At 39.5% G+C, this 23,270-nt stretch overlaps 1 protein-coding gene across 3 annotated transcripts in view; it reads right to left on the reverse strand.

Moving 5' to 3' along the window:
• Window positions 1-51: 51 nt before the first annotated feature.
• Window positions 52-23,270, reverse strand: part of Cxadr (CXADR Ig-like cell adhesion molecule) — a 47,765-nt gene continuing 24,546 nt past the window's right edge. The window contains exons 3-8 of one of the 3 annotated variants that reach the window (XM_028757230.1): window positions 20,816-21,020; window positions 16,462-16,617; window positions 15,665-15,787; window positions 14,958-15,096; window positions 13,456-13,639; window positions 438-584 (exon numbers count right to left, since the gene is read on the reverse strand). In XM_028757230.1, the coding sequence (XP_028613063.1) occupies window positions 543-584; window positions 13,456-13,639; window positions 14,958-15,096; window positions 15,665-15,787; window positions 16,462-16,617; window positions 20,816-21,020 (849 nt within the window). In that variant the 3' untranslated portion in view covers window positions 438-542. Of the gene's footprint in view, window positions 585-9,006; window positions 13,640-14,957; window positions 15,097-15,664; window positions 15,788-16,461; window positions 16,618-20,815; window positions 21,021-23,270 lie in introns of those variants that run through there. The other 2 variants (XM_028757231.1, XM_028757229.1) reach the window with 2 other exon arrangements.

Raw genomic sequence — 23,270 nt, forward strand, 5'->3', positions numbered from 1 at the left:
ATATAAGAAAAGAAGGTAGAAGAGATACTTAGGAAAGAAAATAATCTAAACTTTCTTTAAAAAAATTTTTTTTTTATTGAACACGGGATCCCCCAAGGGCCACATAATTTACTGGCAGTAGCTAATTGAAAATATAAATATAATAAAACAACTTTCAGCTATCAAAGTCAGTATATATGAGACCTTTGTCACCAGGATTTTGACCCATAATAATTTTCTAGGATATCTGACTTACTTGCCTTCTGCCATTAGAGAAAGCAGAAGTACTCCTGTAGCTGCTGTTAACTCGCCTTGTAAACTGGACATAGTGGGAGTGCCCGAAGTCCCATTGTGAGGCTGAGGCAGACAACAGGACATCACAGCTCACCTCGGTTGTGCGTCACATTTGAAGCTAGCCTGGGCAAGATGATATCCTAGCTTTAAAAGCTTAAAAACAAAACAAAAAATGTGCTGTGCTTTTTTCAGAAACAAAACAAAAACAGTCTTTTACTAGAGTTATAAAGGGAAAAGTATGGTACTTCAGATTCTTCAGTAGTCCATATTTATACCACTGTAATGCCATCGGTCTTGTAAGCGTACATGAACTACAAAGAAAAGGGAAAAGGCATCTATGAGTTTGCATATTCTAAAGGTAAAAAAAAGCAAGATCAGCGAAACGTCTCCCCACATCACTCTAACCTTTATAGTTGATTGAACTTAACCAAGAGTGACAACTTCTTAGTAACTGATTTAAAAAGGATCTGGCTATTCCAAACATTCTTGTTGTCAGGTTTCTTCCTTTCATTTAGTCTTTTTTAGTTTTTTGAGATAAGGTCTCAAGCCATCTTGGAACTCACTGTGGAATAGGCTGGCTTTGAACTTACAGGTCTGCCTCCCTCTGCTTCCTGAGCGCTGACATTAAAGATGTTTGCTACCATGCCCAACAGTTGTCGGGTTTTTTAAATTTACTATGTAAGTACAGAAGATAGAATGAAGTTACAGCTCAGTGATTATAAAGTATAAAGTCAGTTTTATAGTGTAGTTCACGGTGCTTGCACTTCAAATTTTAAACAGATTCAATGTCACTCTGTTCTGACTTAAGCTGTAACAATTTTGGCATATTTCTAAAGCATAATATCAACTTTTCCCCTGAGTATTTTCCTATTGGTAATTGGCATCTTAATTTTAAAATGAGAAGGGAGCAAAAAGCCTGTGCTCTGTGATACCTTAGCACCACATCCTGTTTGGTACCTGTGTAAAGTCTACCAACTACTGGAACTTGTGAGGTTAGACCAAGATTTGACAGAAGGAAACTCAGGCAAAGATTATGTTAAGTGAAAATGAATTAAATTTCTGTATTAGAACTAGTCTTTATTCCTTGTTACAGACTATTCAGTTATGTCCGAAAAGGAACACTAAAAATTTGACAATGATTTTATTTGTTTGAACTGTAAATCAGATTCCAATAGCAGTATGGGCTAATGGATAAGAAGCTCCAGATAAGAGAAATAATATCTCAATGCCTAAGATGGGCATGCTTTTGCTTTTTTTTTTAATTATCATTTTTTTTTTTTTTTGGCTGTTTAACACAATGTTAACAATTACTTTGACCAAATTTCCTCATGGTTCCTCTGGCATTAGACCCTGGTTAGAGAAGCAGTAACTAGGATGCTCCCTGAAAACACATTACCCCTGTGTTATACACACATATACGCCACTTGGAGTATTCACTGGACATTTGTTATCCAAGGCAAATCAAGGAAAGCTCCTGGAATTCCCATGTAAAATCTGTACACTCTAAACACTGCAGAAATTGCTCCTGCTTCCAAATGTATAGCAGAAGGCCATCTCTAACATAAGAACTAAAACAAATTTAATAGTTATCAATTCCATGCAGAGTTATAGCAGGTAATGCCACTCTTACTGTTGTGGTTTGATGTTTGTTGCATAAAACAAGTTTTTAAAAAAATCATAATTGTTTCTCCTCAAAATGGAGGAGCTACAGAAAGAACTCTCATGTTACAGATAGTCATAGGAACTTAAGAACTTCATAGGACTTGAAAACATATCAGTAGAGCTCGTAATGTGTACATCAGTGAGGTGTATGGACACAAGCATCTCTGTCACATTGGCTGTTTGATGTGTCACTTTTGTAGTACTGAGGCTAGGACATGTATCGGCTTCCCTAGTAATGTTGAAAGATTGCAGATACTGGGCAAAATTAATTGCTTAACCCATTAGACAGAAAGGATTAATAATATCCACTGTGTAAACACTGTACAATGTATCCATGTATTGGTATATCCCATAGTTCCCTATGTTGTACCCTACAGATACTTACATCTTTGAGATGTATCAATTAACAAAACAAACATCATTTAAAAGGTAATGTCCCTTGTTTAAAACGTGTCAGAGTAGAGATTTAAAGGAATATAGACTTTTGGAAGGCAGTTGTACTTTTGAAGTGTGTATGGTTTCACCTAGCAACTGTACTTCAAAAAATTTATCTACAGAAGTACTTAAATGGGGCTATCATCTACGTAAGAGTTTAATATTTTTGGGTGACAAAAAAAAATAGCCATAGCAAATGAGCAATTAAATACAATTTAAAATATCTATTCATGGTAGTATGAAAAAGGCTATGTTGCTAAAGGAAAAGAGTGGATAAATATATGACATAAGGGTGGGAACATGAAAATATCCTATCTACAATGGTGTGTGTGTTCTCTGAGTAAACCACTGTTTTGACAGTACATTCAGAAGAAGGAGAAAGGAGCTAAGTACAGACAATATTATTTTTCTACTCTGCATCTTTGGATTTTTCTGGTAAATATTAATACTCCAAAACCTTTTTTTTACTGTTTTTTTTTTTATTTTAAAGGTATATTATGACATACGACAAAAACTAACACATTGGGGTTGGACAAGATAAACAAATAGAAGGAAAGGGCCCGAGAGAGAGAACAAGAATCAGAGACCCACTCTCTCACATACTCAGGAATCCCATAAAAGCACTAAACTGGAAGCCGTAACTCTAGAACCTTTATACTGGAGGAGTTAAAAACATTTTAAAAAGCATTCTAAGGTCAACTCATTTACTTTTAGCTAATACAAGATGAGAAACAGCCTGTGGACATACTGGTAGAAATACAGAATTGATATACACAATGCTTAGTTGAAGCATTTTGCAATCCTTTACAATATCCTGAAGGATTATAATTCATCCATGTTGTCCAAGCGTATAAAGCCAGTAAAAGAATAATCTGAGTCTTCAGAAGAGAAAATGTCATTTTATGATAGGGCTGAAACAACGTATAAAATGTAGTGAGAAAAGAATGTGGCATAGAGGGTTTTGTTTGCTTGTTCTTGACACAAGGTCTGTGTCACAGACAGTCCTCATACTCTCCATATAGCTGAGAAGGACGCTGAACTCCCAATTCCCTTGTCTCTACCTCCAGGGTACTGGGATTATAGGCAGGAGCCACCAGGCCTGGCTTAGAATTTGCTCATTAGGAAATGGGAAATGTAAGACACTGGTATCTGGCAAGTATTTAAAGCTCGATGTGTTTCCATGAGGTGCCTGAAAAGTGAGTACACAAAACAGGACTGACAAATAGAACCTGCTTATTAGCTGTCCAGGGTGGCATACACATGAAAGTCTCGGCACTTGGATGCCTGAGGCAGGGAGATTGCAAGTTCAAGGCCAGTCTACATTATATGGCTAGGCTCTGTCTAAAACAAACTAAAAATCCTAATAATCAAGATTATTTTGTATAGTTCATGTGTATGTATATACATGAACTATTTTACCTAACCTATTGGGAATAAGTATTGTGAGTACTTTCCATTCCATGACAATCCTGTGTGTGTCCTAATATTGTCTACCTTACAGAAGAGAAAACTGAGTATTTAAACTGCCCTGGGTACTGTAATAGAGAACTTTGAACTTGAGCATTGTAATTCTAGGATACATGCTTTTAACAGCTGGGTAACAGAAGTTTACACATTGTCTTGCACTGTTAATAATACTACGTGATTTTTTTTTACTTATTTTTTAAAAGAAACAATGAGGTGTTATTTCTGGTAGATCTGTTAGGCTAGATTTTAATGAAAAATAGTTTAAATTTTAATGAAAAAATAAAACCCCTCTAAAAGTTGTTGGCCACAAGAGGGCATCAGATAATCTTTTTATTGTCAATGCTAAAGGTTGGATTCCAAGTAATGTCCCCTTGATATGAAAAGAGGTTTTAGCCTGAAGGTTTACTTCCTATAGTGGTGGAAATTTTTAAGTGTTCCATAGTTATATACAATTAACATTTCTTGATTAGTATTTTTTATGTTCTAGAAGTGGTGTCCATACAATAAAATATATGTACAAAAGAAAGATACCCTGAAAGCACTTCACCCCTGTGGCAGATACAGCCTCTGCTGAAATGTTGGAGGGAGGGAGGGAGGGAGGGAGGGAGGGAGGGAAGGAGGGAGGGAGGGAGCCATGTTTCCTTCTCTGTACCTCTCTTAGATCAGCATATGGAAAAAGTGTTTTCAGTCTCACTCCTAATATCTATCTCAACTATTAACCAATAAGGAACATAATGCTAGGCCTTTTTTTTGGTGGGGGGGGGCGCTTTTTCGAGACAGGGTCTCTCTGTGTAGCCCTGGCTGTCCTGGAACTCACTCTGCAGACCAGGCTGGCCTCGAACTCAGAAATCTGCCTGCCTCTGCCTTCCAAGTGCTGGGATTAAAGGTGTGCGCCATCACTGCCTAGCAATGCTAGGTGTTCATAAGCCGTATCTTTGAGCAAACTGTAAAAGAGCTGTATTATTTTAGTTTGTCAATATTTTAGGGATTAATCATTAAAATAGGCTGTCCCTGATGTCAAGGGTTGTGGAGCCCATTTTAATTTGTCAGCATGAGCAGATTACTGATGGCTTGGACATCCTGACAGATTTCAAGTGTTACTTCAGTACTAAAGTGCATGGTGTACAAAAGTAATAATGTTTGTTGGGGAAAATTCCATAAATTACCACCGCAAAACTACCTCAAAGTTTGATGTCATTCCTGCAACTGCCACAGAGATTTCACCTTTTTGACTTTACATTTTAAGTCTGTTGGCATTCCCTTGTAAAATTTGAATTGCTACTTAACTTTTTTCCCCTTAGCTGTGGCTTATTGTTTGCTCATAACATAGTAAGAAATTTCAGTCAAACTCACATAAATACATACTGAAATGCTGAGAACATTTTAGTTTTACTTTTGGTGAACTTTAACCTTGATTTGTGTTGTTCTGTGAACACAGAGAAGTACTCGGCTTTTCTTGTTAAAAGCCTGGTGTGTCTTAGAAGAGTCCCAGCTTTTCCAGACTACTGGTCTCCATTCCTCTCTTTCCTACTGTTCCCTAGAAATGTTCTTATTGCTGACAGTTCTGGGACTATGTGAGAGGGAAACTGTCCTATTTAACATTAAAGGAACACACTGCCAGTGGCCAAAATTCATGTAGGAATAGCTAACCTAATATGTCACTTAATCATAAGCTTCTTTTCAAGGGCAAAATAATTCATTCTTTCATTCACTTAGTTTGTGCTGATTCCATAGAACTGTTCTATATAGAAATTCCAGCAACTTGAAGAAACTAAATGTATACTGAAAAGTTCATTAGAAATGTATTTGGGAGTGGCTTACTATGAATAAAATGAGAGCAGCTGCAAATTATCTACAACTAAGACCACTGATAGTCTGCTCGGCTGGACTTTCTGACATAGGGTGTGTGCGGACTCTGAGAACCGCGGCATCTGCTTTTGGTTTTCTTCCCTCTTTTGTAGTGCCTAACAGCACTGAGTCCTAAATCCCAAGACATCTGCATCCACACACTCATTTCCCTGCTTGCTGTTAGACTGCAGTCCATATAGGGTTTGAGTCCTCATCTTCTCCACAGGAGTGTGAACATCAACACACATCTCTCAAGTCCCAACAGTCCAGCACTCTCTCATGCTCCAGATAGACAGGCATTTCAGCATTGTCAGTTCCCTGTTCAAGGAATTCGCTCCACTCGTGTTCCAAGCACAGTTCCATGGCCTCCTTCCAACATTTACAAGGCCAGCTTTCCCCATCTATAACGTGTCTGCCATGGTTATTGGTACTGTGGTCTACCCTCTTGCTGCCAACTTTTTGCCTATAGTAATGATTGTTTTGTTCCAGGTGTAACTCAGTTGCCAGTTATTATTTTGCCTATACGTTTAAAAAACTGGGAACAGAAACATGGTGGTGAGGGTTTGTCTTGTGTCTCCCACTGTATCGCCGTCATTCTTACTGTTTGAAATACAATTTTTAAAAAAGACCAAAGCAAGCTACTCAGACCCAGTTACTAACTTAGAAAGACACGCTGTTTAGTTCTGCTTCCCTGAAAGTCGTCATCGCATCTTTCCAGCAAGAGTCATAAAGACACACTGATTGGTAGCTCATCTGCTTCCACTTGGGGAGCACGTATGTTTAAACGGCATTACCATCCCGTTTTGTTTTTCAAAGATTATAGACTCTGGAGAAAAGAAGAGGCAAGTGAAGGTATCACTCGTGTTGATGGTAAGTCACTATAAGTTAAACCTGGGCAGTGACGCATGGCTTTAATGCCAGCACTTGGGAGGCAGAGGCGAGCAGATCTGAGTGAGGCCAGCCTGATCTAGCGTTTGTTCCAGTATAATGTCTTGAAAAACAAACAAAATCACCACATATTAAACAGAAAATTATGCAGATATTCCATATAAATTTTGACTGTTTGGTTAGGGCCTTTGTAGTTTGCACCCATTGGTATTATCAGTTGAGCTGTCCCCAGCACCCCAGATTCTGCTGTGGAAACGTAATCCTGATTGCATGAGTTGGGAAGCTGCTCTGAACAGATACTACAGTTACGTCAGGTGAGTTCTCCGTTGGGTGTAAATACAGTATGACTGATGTCCTCGAACGAAGCAAATATGGACAGAGACAGGTATTTATAGAGGAAAAAATAATGTGAAGGTGACAGGGAGAAAAGACCCATGGAAAAGCCAAAAAACGGATGCTTGAACAGTCCGTCTCACAGCTCCTGGAGGAAGCCCTCCCTGCCACTGCCTCGACTGAGGCCCTCTGGCCTCAAAAGTTGGAGACATCAGTTGCTGTTACTTAAGCCTCACCATCTGTGGTAGCTTGTTACAAAAGGAAGCCCTAGCAAACAAATACAACTATACATAAAGAAGTCACTTGTAAATAACCAGTTTCAGAAGACCAATCATTTAAAGACATCAACTGACACAGTACTGTAAGATTTTTTTGAAAACTAAAAAGTCTAAGAAACGATGTATTAGGCATCTTAGCAGGTCTCCCTAGATTTTTACACTAAAAAGTATTAGGATATCAAAATTAGGTAATGTGCTACCTACCTAGAATAACATTTATTTCTCAGCTTTTCATTAGCTCGTTAAATCATCACAACCAAGGACAGGACTTCCTTGCTGTTCTCTAATACTTAGCAACATTGAAAAGTCATTTTAGTAACTTTGCTTCTACTTCAGAAACACCAGCAGAAAACCTTAAAGCCCTGAGCTTGGTTTGTGGGGCTGGCCTGTCATCTGCTGCCATTACTGCATTTTGAAGTTATATTCAGTTATGGCTTAGATACATACTAGACAACTTTAATGATAAGATACTTTACATTCAGTGTTGCAGTGTTTACTCAGCTAGCCAAGCTTTTGTCTGGTGTTTAGAGTTATTCTGGTTAAAATATGGTCTATGTTAAAGGCATTCAATTATACACCATACTTTCACCTGACATTCTATTGTAATATGAACTTTAAAATTCAGACTTGAAATTCTGTGTATTATGAGTATCTCAAATATCAAGGATGACTACAAATATCTGTCATGCCAATTCTCTAAAACCTTCCAACACTTCATGAGGTTGCCACCAGTTAAGCTCATGAAATTACAGTTAAGTGAAGCAACCAGTAATCACCAGCACTCCAACATGTCCTGTGTTCTTCATCTTAGCCTGAGTAGGAAATCTCACATTTTCTCTGAGCCAAGTTTGTTCTTAAGTGGACCTGATGAACCTTCTAGCCCAGGCAGTGCAGGGACAATAAGCAGAATTTAAAGACATTTCATTTCAGCAACTGGGGCAGAGGCAAGGCTACTACTGACATCTGATGAGTAGAAGCTAGAAATGCTACTCCCATTCTACAGTGCACAGGACAGTTGCTTATAGTAACAAGATGCTGGCAAGGCTGAGGCTGAGACAACTTAGTAAATAACCACATTATTCTTCAACGTGTATTCTTACCAAAATGCCAATCCCCCATTTTCTTGAAATCAGCATTTCAAGCCCAAGAAAATAGCTTTAAACCATGAGATGATTGTTGCTGTGATTAGAATGTTTTTGCTCTTCTGAAATTCTCATCTTGAATCAACTCTCAATGGCTAATGTGATGGGGGCGGACGGGATGGGGGGATGGGGAGGGGAGACACTTTGGAAAATGGCTTGAGGGATCCCACCCTCTTAGTTGGAATCAATATTCTTATGAAAGGCATGAATGAGCTTGTCTTCCCTCATTCCACTTTAGGAAGACACAACTCTATCAGACTCTTCTGGTGCTATCTGTGGTCTTGGGTTTGCAGGTTTCCAGAACTGTAAGCAGAGTTTGTTTATAAATAAACCAGAATAAGAGATTCTGTTAAAGCAGCGGGAAGGGACCAAAACATGCTTATGTGTTTAATATGCATTTATAAACACTCACTTTTAATTCACCTGAAAAATGTGAGTTGATTTCTAAAATTTTGGAATTCCAGGAGCTTCAACCTCCACATTATACACTGGCATATGTGTGGCGTGGCAAACAATATTATGTATGTTTCATTAATATATGATGATTACATTCTTTTATTCTTCTTGTTCAAGCGATGAGGTTGACAGAGGCTTGATACAGGAAAGCAAGAAGGAAAGACACACTGAAGCTTTGGTAGGTGTCTGTAAAAGCAAAAATAAAGCCACACCGCAAGGCAGGGGACTGCTTTCTTCATTTTATTTCAAAAGTACACAAGGTCACAAAACTAAGAGCAAGTTTCTGTTTTTAAACAAAATTGTTCTTACAAACTTTAAAATCTGCATCATTGGATATGTAAGCCAGATATTTGAAATACAAAATCTGAAACTGACACTACCAATAACTTTACAAATGTGAGTGTCAAATTAGTATTCTTAATACAAGCTGTGTTTATTGCCAAAATTCACAAGTAGGAACAAGAATAAGTCAATTGGTGAATCGTGGTCTTCTTAGCACCTGTGTCATTAAACAAATTAGCTCATCTTTGGCAGACATTTTAGTGTCTGAATAAACACAAAGCCCCAAACTGATGGCCTCTATACTCTAAAGTACAAACTGGACATATTTTGTATGCTTGAACTTAGAGCTTAGGGGCAAGTTCCGGAAGGTAAACAAATGGCCTTCCTAAAGGAGAAATAACCACAATTCACAAATTTATTTATTCCCTCTCTTTCTGTAATATTTTCAAAAGGAATCTGCTTGCTCAAATACAGATTATTTTAGTGTCAAAGTAGGCAAACTTGACTGCAGAACATGTTGCCTTTATTGCTGGAATATCCAGAGGCATTTGAAATATTAAAACTTGCCCAGAACATTTATACTATGAAACACAATGTTATAAACATATGTACATATGTAATATATAATGTCACAAACCACTTAAAATTGTGCCAGCCGTTTTCTACACACTACTCTGTAAGTGACACAGTTAAAGCATTCACCACATAAAATAGGAACATTATCTGTTCACACTGAAATAAGGCAGCTGAGAGCACTCTAAACACTGTTGAAAATATTTTAGAAAAAACAGAAACCTATGAACATTCACATAGCTTCAAATTTACATGCTATACACATAGACAGTAGTTATTTAATAAGTCACACATTAAAGAATAGCCAACTCCATGCAGTGAGTTCTTTTTTAATCGTAAGGTTTACTCGCCTCTTCACTTAATCTAATTCCCAGGGCATGGTCTGAAATTCATTTCTTAAAAGAATTTAGATTCAAATCTCAGTCTTTTTGCCCATTCGAGATAAAATACTGTATTACTGAGTTCAGTCTCCAGGTGTTAGGTCTCTTGCTGTAGCTCAGGCCTGCTCTGAACTGGCTACTGGCCTCAAACCCATGATCTTCCTGTGCCTCTGAGTGCTGGGATCATAGATGTGCAGAGTCACATGTAGCAGAAATTAGGCATTTCCATAATCTGTATGGATCTTCCCTACTAAACACACTTAGTCTGTGTTTCCATACTAACAGAGCCTTGGGAGATAACTCAAATATAAGTAAGTATTTGTCTATGTAACGGAGAAATCATGAAAATCAATACCAGACTTTGAGTATTAGGCGAGGCTTTCTAACAGGAAAACACTACTACGATTATCAATAGTAATACTCATAAACTATTCTGTATTCAGAACACAGACTATGGAATCCAGTGTCACTTCTCTCCAGATTACCCCATGGAACATTAAAATATGGGTTAAGTCTCTCGTTTATAGAGTGGAATCAGAAAGCTCTGCTGTGAAGCCAGTGCTGGCCCTGAACTCATACTGGCTCTGTAGTTAAGATGCACCAACAAAGTTGGTGAGCTGGTGACCATTACTAGTATTGATTCTAGAGCAAATATTTGTTCCCTGATTCAATCAAAATCAGAGACTTGTCTGGGAAATTCTTAGTACTCCTCTGACCTTTAGGTAAACTGAGACTTAACAATGAGAAGCCTGCAGACCAAACCCTAAAACTTAACCATATCTGATTCTATATCCTTCAGGCCTGTTGGTTTTCAATGTTGTGTTTTGTTTTTAAAACCAGTTTCTCTCTCAGATTACAGCTGCTACAGATCTGGACTAAAAGTAGTTGGATACTCTAGGTTGTGTTTGCCTTTAAATAAAAACAAAGTCTAAGGAAAAGATTCCGCACATCTGCTTTTGTCGTAGTTTCTACTTAGCATAATCTTCATTACCTACAAATCATTAAGATCTACTTTCCAGTTTATTCTTGTAATATCTTAGAAAAATGCTAAACATCTGAGAGTCAGCCGCGGCTATGGGTATAAACTAGAAACACAGTCAAAGCGTACTGAGAGGGTGTGAATTTCCTTTAAATCCTAATAAACAATGGTATCATTTAAGTGACATCAAGAAGAGTGGAGGAGAAAAGGCAAGACTGAGACTCTAGGGGTAGAAAGGAGCCACAGTGGTGTGCTGCTGAAAACAGTACCTTCACCTCTAAGCACCTTCAAGGTAGGTGATAGCTAGCTCATAGGCACCAGAAAGTCATTGTAGAAATTAAATTACCTAAAAAGGCACAGATGAAAACAACACAAATATAAAAAGTAATTTTATGTGAGGCTTAGGCCTACTTTTAAAAAAGGCTTCCAAATATGTAAAACTGTACACGAATCCATTACATGGACATTCAGTTTAAGTTCACCATTAAAAAGTATACACAATAGTCTGCCTAACCGTAAATGCATGCCAACATTAATTTATAATGTAGCATTTACCAGCACAGCACCTGAAGAGATTAACAGAGACCAGTTCCCTAGGGGAAAGGTTTTGCAGGTAAAGAAATCTTTTATCATCACAGACCTTATCTACTATGAAGAAAATGCTGGCTCATTACACTCTACACACACTCCCTCACAATCTTAAGGGATATACAATAAATTCACTTTTTTTTCCTACGAAAACTATATTTAATACATTTGGCAGATAGGAGTAGTCCCTTTACTCCTTTTAAAATTTCTTTTACGAGTAAGTCACTTTCACAAAACTAAGACTCAACCTTGATCTCTGTCAACTATCAAGAGGCAGGTTTGGCCACAGGACATCAAGCACATTGCCCAAGTCTGGAATTCAGGACTAGTGGAAGACGCTTAACTTGCCTCAAATATCTTTGATCACTGACTCTTAGAGAAAAACATCCTCCAGGAACCGTACTCCAAATCAAAAGCCTAGATTACATGTTTCTACAACATAAAATATGCAGTTCGGTCTGCCACAAAAGAAAAACACAAATTTAAAAATCAGTAATTTGAGAATTCTCATCCATTACTGCCAGGTAAGTGAATTAATAGTTTTCTTTCTTTCCTTCCCTCTGTCCCTCCCTCCATTTCTTCCTTCCTTTTCAATTGCAAAAACATCACCTAAAGTAGAAAGGCAGTGTTTAGCTGCAGACTGACAAATCTGGCCCCCTCATCCTGCCTGGTCAGACTTTTGCGGCCGTCCAAAGTCCCCGAGGCAGACACGCTCCTCATTGTTCCTCCTCCTACCCTCACCCGTGTTGCATCAAGGGTTTCAGCTCTGTGTGTAGCAGAGGCAAATGCTTCTGAAGCTGAAAGGTGCTTCTTTTTGTAGTGCACAAAAGGTTACTTCTTCCTGTTGCCTCTGTAGTGTATTAGTTAAATACTTAAACTGTTCTACAGCCAGTATAGTGATACAGACTTGTGAGCCTAGCATTCATGAAGCTGAAGCAGAAGATCATGATTTGAGGCCAGCCTAGGCAACAAACGGATTGAGGCCTTATCGCAAAACAACAAGAAAGAAAGAAAGGAGGAGAGAAAGAAAGAAAGAAAGAAAGAAAGAAAGAAAGAAAGAAAGGAAGGAAGGAAGGAAGGAAGGAAGGAAGGAAGGAAGGAAGGAAGGAAGAAAAAAAGAAATCATGTCATAGATGTTTATGAGTGACTTAGAAATAAAACTAGTCATTTCTAAAACACTGTAATGTCTCCTATTCTTACAGATAATCAAATACACTTAAGAATTCTCAGACTATAAAAACAACTTCATACATTAAGTAGTTTTTCCATGGATTTTTTTTTAATTTGAGAGTTACTGTTGTTCATAAATAAATGAGACAGATGTCCTAAAAATAATGGTAGAAACTACAAAGTATCATTTTTAGATGATTCAAGAATCAACTTGGTATGTTTGTAAATTTGCAAATTTCTTGACCCATGACATCATATTCAAAGTGCTGTATCTTTCTTAAGATATACAATAAGGGCATTATTATTTAGATGCCCTTAAAATGAACTTGGTAAGAAACCTCAAATTCTCCAACTGGTCAATGCCATTACTCCTAAGCCTTTAAGGTTTCACTCTAACCAAAAAAATCTTATGGAGCATGTTTCTTATAAACTTCTTCATATATATATATACACACGTGTGTGTATCTGTACATATATATATACACATATATATGTACAGATACACACACACACACACACACATATATGGGCTACTGTTAACAAAATTTAGAATAGAATGAGTTTTGATATGTCAAGAGAAGAAACGAGCCATGGAAAGCAGAAAAGAGAGGTGCAGAGTCCTATACTATAGACCCGTCCTTGCTCTGTGCCGGAATCATCACGGGGATGGCTCCCATCCGGCTTAGATTAGGGGCAGCTACCTTAGCGGGTGCCAGAGTCGGACTCTGAGGAGCACGTTCAAAGTCTTCACTGGGGACCTGGTTATACTGAGCCTTGGAATACCCCTCCATGTTGGAAGGGGACATGGATCCCAGGGAGGAATGGTTGCTGCCAATATAGCTCCTGGCAGTGGATGTCCGACTCTTTGGAGGAGGCACATCTTCCCTGGAAAACAAAGTCCCCAATACATGCTAAAAATAAATATTAGTTTCTACAAAGTTACAATTATGTAAAGCTACAAAGCATGGGTAAGTACAAAAATACAAACACTGGGCAGAGGAAGGCTTCACATCATTAACTGTGTACTAGTCCCAGTTTACTATCTTGGTCAGACCATAAGGAACAGTAATTGAGTTATAGCGTTTGTACAAATGCATGTTTTGTAATGTATAATAAGGAAGACATCTGTTTCCTATCCTAGCATCAATGATCATGTAGTTCAGCCATAACATTAATACTTCATAAAGCACAGACACACATACATATTCTACCCCCAAAAGGAAAGAATTCCTTTTTTACTGTGAAAGTCCTCTAAGACTTCAGCCAAAAACTACAAATTTCTGGTTTCAAAGCCTTATAATTAGTACCTAAGAATTTTCATCAAGCACAGACATAGAATGTAAACCTGAGTAACTTTGGGTGTATCTTAAAAAAACAAGAGTTCCTCCGGGCGGTGATGGCGCACGCCTTTAGTCCTAGCACTTGGGAGGCAGAGGCAGGTGGATTTCTGAGTTCGAGGCCAGCCTGGTCTACAGAGTAAGTTCCAGGACAGCCAGGGCTACACGGAGAAACCCTGTCTCAAAAAAAAAAAAAAAAAAAAAAAAAAAAAAAAAGAAAGAAAGAAAGAAAGAAAGAAAGAAAGAAAGAAAAAAGAAAAAAAAAAAACAAGAAAAACAAGAGTTCCAATCTCCCATCTCCAGACCTAACTAACAACATTTCCAAGTTGTTAAGCTGTCTAAGTCATGTGTTTGTTTTGTTTTTTTTTTTTAAAGTATAACCCTAGTTAAAATCTACCAGTTTAGAATATTTCAGAAAACAAGCCATGTGTGTTAGTGTGTGCACCTGAGACCCTGCCGAGTGGGAGACTGGAACGCTATGATTCTGACTTCAAGGTCAGTTTGGTCAACACAGTGCAACTGTCCAAGGAGAAAAACTAAAACCCCATGACCAGTTCTGCAAACTGCCCACGTCACTTAATGATCATCAGGTCTTTTCACAGGAAACAGCAGGTGTTCCTGAGACAAACATTTTGCTGTGATTCTAAAAACAGGAGAAGAAAATGGGAAAGTTTCACAGCACAGCCAGAAGTGGTCAGACCGATGCATCTAATCTGAACACAAACGCTTGGCAAAGACTTGAAGCGAAGAATCGGAGTTCACCCAGTTCTCCTAATACCTGAGTTCACTCCAGTGCCTCTGGAACGGGCATTTTCGGGATGGGATCATTTGGTATACGCCTGAGGAGTCTAGTTTCACTGAATTACCTGATATCATGATGCACTTCCTTCTCATACTTCTCGTCTCTACGTTTTTTATGACAGCAGAAGAGGATGGCCCCAATGAGCACAAGGGCCAGCAGCGTCCCTATGACAGCGCCTGCGATCGTTCCAGCTCGGTTGGAGGCTAGCAGGAGATTGCAACAAAATTAGCAGGACTAAGAAAACCTACCACATGGGGCTTAGTACTGAAAGTATGAGGTGATAGTGTGTGTGTGTGTGTGTGTGTATCTATCTATATATATGTATATAGATAGGTAGATAGATAGATAGATATAGAGAGAGACAGACAGATTAATTTCATTCCATATATTAACTTTTAAAAAAGATCAAAGCTTTTGTCTAGCAAGGAAAAATGTATAAAAATTATTTTCTTTTAAATGATATATCAAATTTTAAAAATGGATAGAATCTGAGTCCAACCTGTCTTGATTAGCACACAGAAATGTCACAAGCTTCTCATACTTTAATGGCTAAATAGTGGACCAAAGCTGATTTGACAACTTTGAGCTACTAAAATGGTAGTTCTATTGATAAAAGTGTCGTGTCTTCTTTTCTGCATGAACTAGGAAAATGGGCAAACACCAGTGTTCTGATCACTGTGAGTATCCTTGCTGTCATACGCCCTCCCAGAGTAAACTGAACCAGGCTAGGAGACACTAACAGAAGCGAAGCATATAAATGAATGTACTTACGGGGGACAACATCTAGTCGTAGCAAACACTGGTCAGAGCCCACTCTGTTTTGGACTGTGCAGCTGTATGTCCCAGAATACTCAGAACTGGCGTTTTTCACAGTTATAACCGGAGAAGTCATTTCTATGAAAGAAAAGAGGGAAAAGCTAATCTGTTTTTACAGGATTTATGGCTGTCAGTTTTTAATAAAGCTAATAATCCTTATGTAAGGTTGGCAATGCAGTAAAAAGACAGATAATGCTGGGTGCAGACAAACTGCCAGAGGCAGACGTGCATTCATACAACCAGCCTGCCGGTCCTACAAACAAGTTTACAGTTACTGTGATCCTTCAGCCACAGCCTCAGCTAAAGCAAGGTCTACTGCATAGCCATTATAATAATATATCACATGTAGGGTTACATTTAGCCAAGTTGTAACTTTTAAGCTCATGCTGTATCACAGAGGTTTGGTTTAAACTTGCACAGATAAGTTATGGGAATATCAATAAGAATCCAGGCAGAACCACCATGATTACACTCTGATACTTTTGCTCGCCACTGGTTTGAGACCATGCGTAGTTCTCAACATTAAAAAAGATCTACCACAGTAACCAATTACAATATGATAAAGGGGAAATCTTTATAAAAATATTGCTTCTTTGGGGACACTTGGTTGTGACTATAAGATACTGAATAACTTTCATGGTGATTTGAATTATTCTATATAGGCCAGGGAATTTAAAGTATAACACACCACTGAGTTTAAATCTCAATCAGTGACACAAAGGTACCATTTTGGTACCTGACAGGAGTAGTACCTGCTAGCCATGGAGTAGGCATTGTCTGGGAGTCTGACAACTTCTGCCATTCATACTGCAGTGGAAGGGAACCTTCTTTTGGTTCACATTTTAGCTTGAAGTCATTTCCAATCTCTTCCGATCCATCCACGAAGCATCTTGTGCCTGAAGGCTTAACTGAGAGGAAAGGAAAGAGATTATAGCTTTCTCCCAGAGAATGGGATTTGTCTTTCTAATGGATTACGTAAGCACCGGAAGCACAGAATATGATGCGTAGCCACTCGTCCCTTTATCAGCCAGTATGGGGGCTCAGAATGGACAAGGGAACAAGGAATGGTATGTTGTCAGACCAGTTTACGCAGCTTTGTCGGACACAGACAGGTAATGAGCTCAGGCAAGCAGCCATTGCATAAAGTCCGGCGCATCTCAGGTGCAGCGCAGCTCCGCCATTCCACAGGCACATGTCAAAAAAGCAGAGATGATGCGGCGGCTGGTGATGATGCTCCCAGAAGCTCCCCTCCGTTCCTTACCTATTTATTCTCTGTCCTTGGGAATGCAGCATCTGTGAGTACGTGGCCAAGTCATGTCTCTCTAGGTGTCGTTACTGGACAATCGGGGCACTTATTAAGAACACTGATCACCGGGACGATCCGTTTAGTGCAGCACAGACCATCTAACATTATGTATTTACAGGAATTCAAATCCATTCAGACAGCAGAGTCATACAAGGTAAATGGGAGGTTATCTTCCAGACCTCTGAGCAGTGGTTTAGAGGAACAACTAACCTCAGTACCTGCAACTTACCCCAACTCTGGCTTAATACCAAATATAATTGCATGCTGTTCTGCACCTCACTGAGGCATGACATTTATGAAATAAAATTAATATGTTAGCCAAGTGGGTTTAACAGATGTGCTTATAATAGTCATTGTTTGGTACTTTAGTAGGTAATTGCTTTCAGACCCTATGGGGATATAAATATGAGGACTTCTCAACTCCCTGACATAAAATGACAGTATTTCACTTAACCATTCACTTGACTTGCAATTACCTATAGACTGCCTGTAATACTTATTACAATGTAAATAATACATGGTGGTTATAATTACTGGGGGAAAATCATTAAGTCTGTATACTATATATACACAAATGTTTCCAAATATTTTTTGATCCACGGTCTGCTCAGTGTGAGGATGTGAAACCCAAGGGTAGAAAGGGCTAACTGAATACCCACTAAGCAGGAGTCATAACTTTTCTCAAGTTCTCTCCTGGGGGCTGTGGACAGCCTTACTTCAAACTGGCTCATCAGATTTCTATCAAACGACATAGATCTTTTCTCTTTCTGAAATCATGACTTGAATAATAAGGTTAGGCACTTTTTTTTTTGTCTTTTATTCCATGATTTTTGGAGAATAAGCTCATGATTCTGTATCAGTCATCATCATTGTTAAATGCTTATTACTGTCCCACTGCAGCAGCAAAAGCCAAGTGTGCCCCCCCCCATTCATCTACTGATGAATCCTGTAGTTTGGGGACACCTCTAAAACCTGCCTACACACACTCACCAGAACTGTGTGTGAGCTATAAAGTTAGAAGGGAGAGACAGGGAACAATGATCACCACTACACAAGAGGCAAACATCCATAAAGGATTTGTGGATACTCTCAAAACAGCAGAGATCAGCTCCCAGGCAGCTATTTTTGAAAGGAGAGAGGAGAGAGGGGACTGAACATGGAGTGGGGACTGTCATGGGGGAGGGATGGGGGAGGGCCCATGAGTAATTAGTATTCTAGTGAAGGTGTAGTGCAGGTTGGTCTGTGAGCAATGCTGGCCAAACACTAAGTCATTATTTTCATTTTCCTCTAAGACCTCCGGAAAAACAATGCTTCTTCCTATGAAGTCTGTGGCTGGCCTTACCATCTGTCTTCTAAGCCAGGGTTAATTGATTTCTTCCCCCCCCCCCCCCATCTAAGTCGGTTCTCATGCTTTCTGTCCTATGTGAGTTTTCCTTGTTTTATCATTATGAATAAAAATGTGTGTGTGTGTGTGTGTATACACACTTCTGACTCAACAATCCTGCGCACGCGCGCACACACACACACACACACACACACACACACACACACTAGATTTTAAGGGCCATTCCTGCTGATACCATGGCCATCAATGCTGTTCTGTACACAGTTATTCTGGGAATAGCTATGCAAATACCATCGCTCCCAATGTACCTCTTCCTAAATTTTGACAGCCAGCTGTCAGTCACCTCATTGAAGCATATGACTACCAATGTGAAACATTCTACGTGTACCTGGACTCAGAACTTCCTGGTAAGTACATAGTCCCCATAGTCACAGAGCCACCGCATCAGAATCTGAATAAGAGTTCAGACCACTTGTTTAAAGAAACTGTCACCAGCTTACACAGTTTACAAACATAAGGTCAGTCCATGTTTCCGTGATATAAACATAGCTATGTATCCAATGATGCCATATTCCCTTCTCTGGGTCCTGATTCAAGTGCACTTTCACATCATAAAAAATAATTTTAACTAAAACCAATTTAAAACAGAACATTCAGATGGAACCAATTTAAGACCAGGACCCCTTGTGTGCTAGGTCAGTGAGGTGACCAACAACCAAGCCAACCTTTCCAGTTACTATTGGAATGCAAAGGCCATCTCAGTTACTGCTCCTAGTCCCTGTCGCCTCACACAGGCATGCTTTAGAAGAGGCCCTGGCCAGGTACACTTGCCCATCTTACACTAAAACCAATCTAGAGATTGACAAGAGGTAAGTGTCCTACTTCATTATTCCCAAGAGTATCTTAAGTAATTCCAGCAACCAGCATTTCCTACAAAGAGTCAGTCTTCCCTGAACTCTGAGACACACAAGACAGGGAAATCACTACCATAATACTAAATAATCACTACCATAATACATAGAGCTGACAGCTGTGTTTTACTTCATGAAGTTAGCATACATTGTGTGTACAATCTACCACAAGGAAGTTTTAGACATAGAATTATAGAAACCTCTAGACATAAGAGTTATAGCCTTTCAGAGCCTCCCAGTTTGAAGAGATTAATTGTACACATTATTTCTGATTCTAAAGATGGATAACTGAGTTCTGACCGCTTACTAAGATGTTGAAGCATCACCCCTGTAACTATCCAAAGAAAGTTGAAGGCACCCCAGCAACTGTCTAATCCCCTCAGCTGAAGCACAGAAACAGCAGCAGCAAGGAGGTAAGTCTACATTCCAACTCATTCTACCATAGTGCATTGCCTCCAATTGAAACATCCCAGTAATGTGGGGGTAGAAAGATGGCTCCGTGGATAGGAGTGTGTATTAAAGCTCTTGCAGACAAGATGCCATATTCCCTTCTCTGCCAAGATACTGCCAAGTTCGACTCCCAGAACGCACATCTGACAGTTGCTAACTGCATAAAACTCCAACTCTACGGGGATCCGATGCCTCTGGCCTGTATGGGCACTGGTACACATATACATTGTACACACAGACATCCACACACACATAACTTAAACTAAATCTTTAAAAATACAAATAAATACTCTTGAGTAACTAATCATAGAAATCTCATCTTTCCTTAAGAAAGTAAAGGATTAAAACACAAAAACATTTTAAAGCTGAATGAGATCTTAGGCTTAATGATAATTAAACCTTCATGTTTCAACATGATAGGCTGAAGTCAAAGAAAATGAAAAGGTTTAATTCTCAGGGTAATTTCAGAAGAGAAAAAAAAAAAATGTGACATCAGTTAAGGTAACTCCAGGCTTAGTCAACTTGGTTTTTGTTTTCCCTTGCTATAACAAAATGGCTGAAGCTGAAACTAGATCACTATTTTGAAAGGAAAATTGTCTTTGCCTTGTAACTTTGGAGGTCCAGAGGCATAGTGTCAACTCTGCTTGGTTTCCAGTAAGCATTTCATGACCAAAGCAAAACTGACATTTGAAGAAGAAAGCCCTGAAGGGGTCAAAGAAGCTAATCAGCTGGATGATTTCACGATCAATGGTAATTGCTCTAGCAACATTGAACTACATCAATCCCTTCACAAGACTGGAAGTTCCCTGATCTAATTACCTAAAAGCTCCACCCACTTCCTAAGCCTCAGTGAGGTTTGGATCACAACATACTCAAACCATAGCAGAGTTCTACTTCCTAATTTTTACAAAGTAGGCAGTCCTTTCTTTCCCTGTTCAAAAAAAGGGAGACTAGCTGTTTTCTGCTGTCCAAGGATATCAGAAGTACTTTAAGGTGAGACCAGCCTTGTCTTCCATGAGGGCTACTACTCTATGCTGTGGCCACTGGCCCTGACACCATGGAACCCCCTGTGGACAATAGGAACAACAACTTACCAAGAACTGTCAGCAGAAATTTCCTATTTGCAACCCCAGGAGCCTTCTTCACTTTGCACTGGTAAGTGCCAATGTCGGACAACTGCAGGTTGGTTACATTTATAGATGCGTCACCAGACTTGACGTCATTACTTGTAAAATGTACCCGTCCTTTCAGATCCGGATAGTAGTTATCATAAATTTTGTCTCCAGAATACAAAATGATCTAAAAGCAAAATAAGAAAAGGTAAAACAAACAAACAAACAAACACCCATTTCATTTCATAATTGTTCCCATTTCACAATAAGATCCCTTGTTCTTATCCTGAGACTCGAAGGTCAAAGAATGGCACCAGGCACAAATAACAGGGTCACGGCTGGAACAGCTCCAGGTAACTCTATTATCTGTGTAGCATGGGCGGAAAATAACATACACGAATATCTTTCTCTCCCCAATGTTAATATAAAATGCAAAAGCAGGAAAATCCTGTGTTGGGAAGACACCAGCTATCCAAGCACACACAGGACAAGAAACAAAAGGGACACTGGGGCTCAGTTGTAGCTCTCTGCTCCATTTCAAATGGGGAAACCAAAGAAGAACAGGATCACAGAATATGTTCTATCCAAGATATCTCTTGATACTAGACAAAGAAACCTATCTCAAAACGGAACAAAACAAACAAGCAAGTGAACAAACAGGAAAACACTCAAATACACAAACAAACAACCCAACACAACTATAATCTACACAAATTTCTTGTCTCGGATGCCAATTATGTGCAGTATAACTGGAAAATGTCTCCCAAGGATCATTTATCTGAAGGAACTTCTGGAGTTTTCTGTATTTGACTCCTCTAGCGAGTCCACACGCCCTCCTTTGTATGTATGGTCACTGCCCGTCACCAGGTTCCATTCAACAGGTTTGTTGAGTACACACAGGAAAGGGCTGAAGGCGCCGGGACTTGGTCTGAACACACCGGCCATTACCTAGCCCCCGTCTTGCCACACCTCCTCGTCAACATCAATCAACATTCTCAAGCTTTAGCAAACAAGAATCTGACTTCCTGTCTATTAAACTTCTCGTGTTCAAACAACTGTACCTCAGAAGCTCATTCAGGCATACACACCTCACCAGACACGAGCGCGTCCACGGTGAATGACCCTGTAAGCTACCATAGCGTTTTCCTAAGGACTGATTACGAAATGATGCAAGCAGCACTCACCTGATGAGTTTACTTGTCTTTACTAATCTCTCTTTGCAATGTGGCAAGAATGGTGGAACTGCCTGTAACTGTCCCCTTGTAACATTTACCCTAAAACAGTGCTGACTCTTGTCGCAGCAGTTCATACAGACTTAGCTACGTATCAGCCAGACTTGCTTTCACTTGGCACTATATGTGACTGACATTTCTATATTATTTCCAAGCTGACAAGATATTTGTGTGTGCAGTATTTCATTGACATATGTCCCTTTTCTGCCGCGTGAGGAAATGTGCTTATGGAACATGGGAGATGAGGAAGGCCAATGCCATGGATAACAAAAGCACAGGTATGAGAACTGTAGAATTCTGGGTTCAAATCCCACCTACTAGCTGTGTGACGTTGGACTTGTTCCTTCACATCTCTGAGCCTGTTTCCTCACTTTCATAAGCCTAACCACGCTCATCTCTCAGAGTCTGATTAAAGCTTACCTACATACAGTCATGTTCTGCAGAGAGAAGCTTCTGTCAAGCCAAGAGTGTGTACAATGGTGGGGCCATAAGACTACGTCATAGCTCTCTCATGTTTGTGTGTACGCTGTGATGCCCAAATGATTGTAAACGTCATATGGCGATATTCTCAGAAGATATCCTTCATGCTGAAACAGGCATGACTGCCTAACTGAAGACCACCAACAGTATGTGGTAAAGGTCACACAGGGATAATAGTAGACGTTTCTCCAGCCCAGTCTTCCGACTTCAAAGTCCTTAGCTACCATCTATAAGGTTAACTAGATTCAAACCGGCGTTCAGTGGACAAATGGTATAGTTAGACTCCTACGGAAGCATTGCTCTTTCATAGGGAGCTCTCCTTACCTGCCATCTTCCTTTTCATTGGATTTTACTGTGTATTAAACCTGCAGCCAGGCTTTTAGCCCAGAAATGACACTCCAGAGCAAGCACAATTCCTGTGCTGCATCCTTAGCTCGTAAGACTTGGGACTCTCTCACCATGAACAGACAGGCTATGGCTCGAGGCACACTATGCTTGCTGGTCTCTACGTACAGCTCACCAGACTTCACTGTCTCTTTGTAGCTCAGAAGGACTGAGGACTCTTCTATGTTAACCGCAGCCTCAGACTCCTGAGCAGGACAAGGAAAGGGAGTGCCAGACGTCATAGAAATGTGTGTTCAGAGTACAGACATCTTCACAGCGAGAGACAGGGGAAGTCAGAGTGAGAATGGTGGAGAGGACCAGGGTACCCCTCGGGCTGATGA

Source organism: Grammomys surdaster, unplaced genomic scaffold (genome assembly GCF_004785775.1).
Source record: "Grammomys surdaster isolate TR1022 unplaced genomic scaffold, NIH_TR_1.0 126153, whole genome shotgun sequence".
NCBI classification, from domain to species: domain Eukaryota; kingdom Metazoa; phylum Chordata; class Mammalia; order Rodentia; family Muridae; genus Grammomys; species Grammomys surdaster.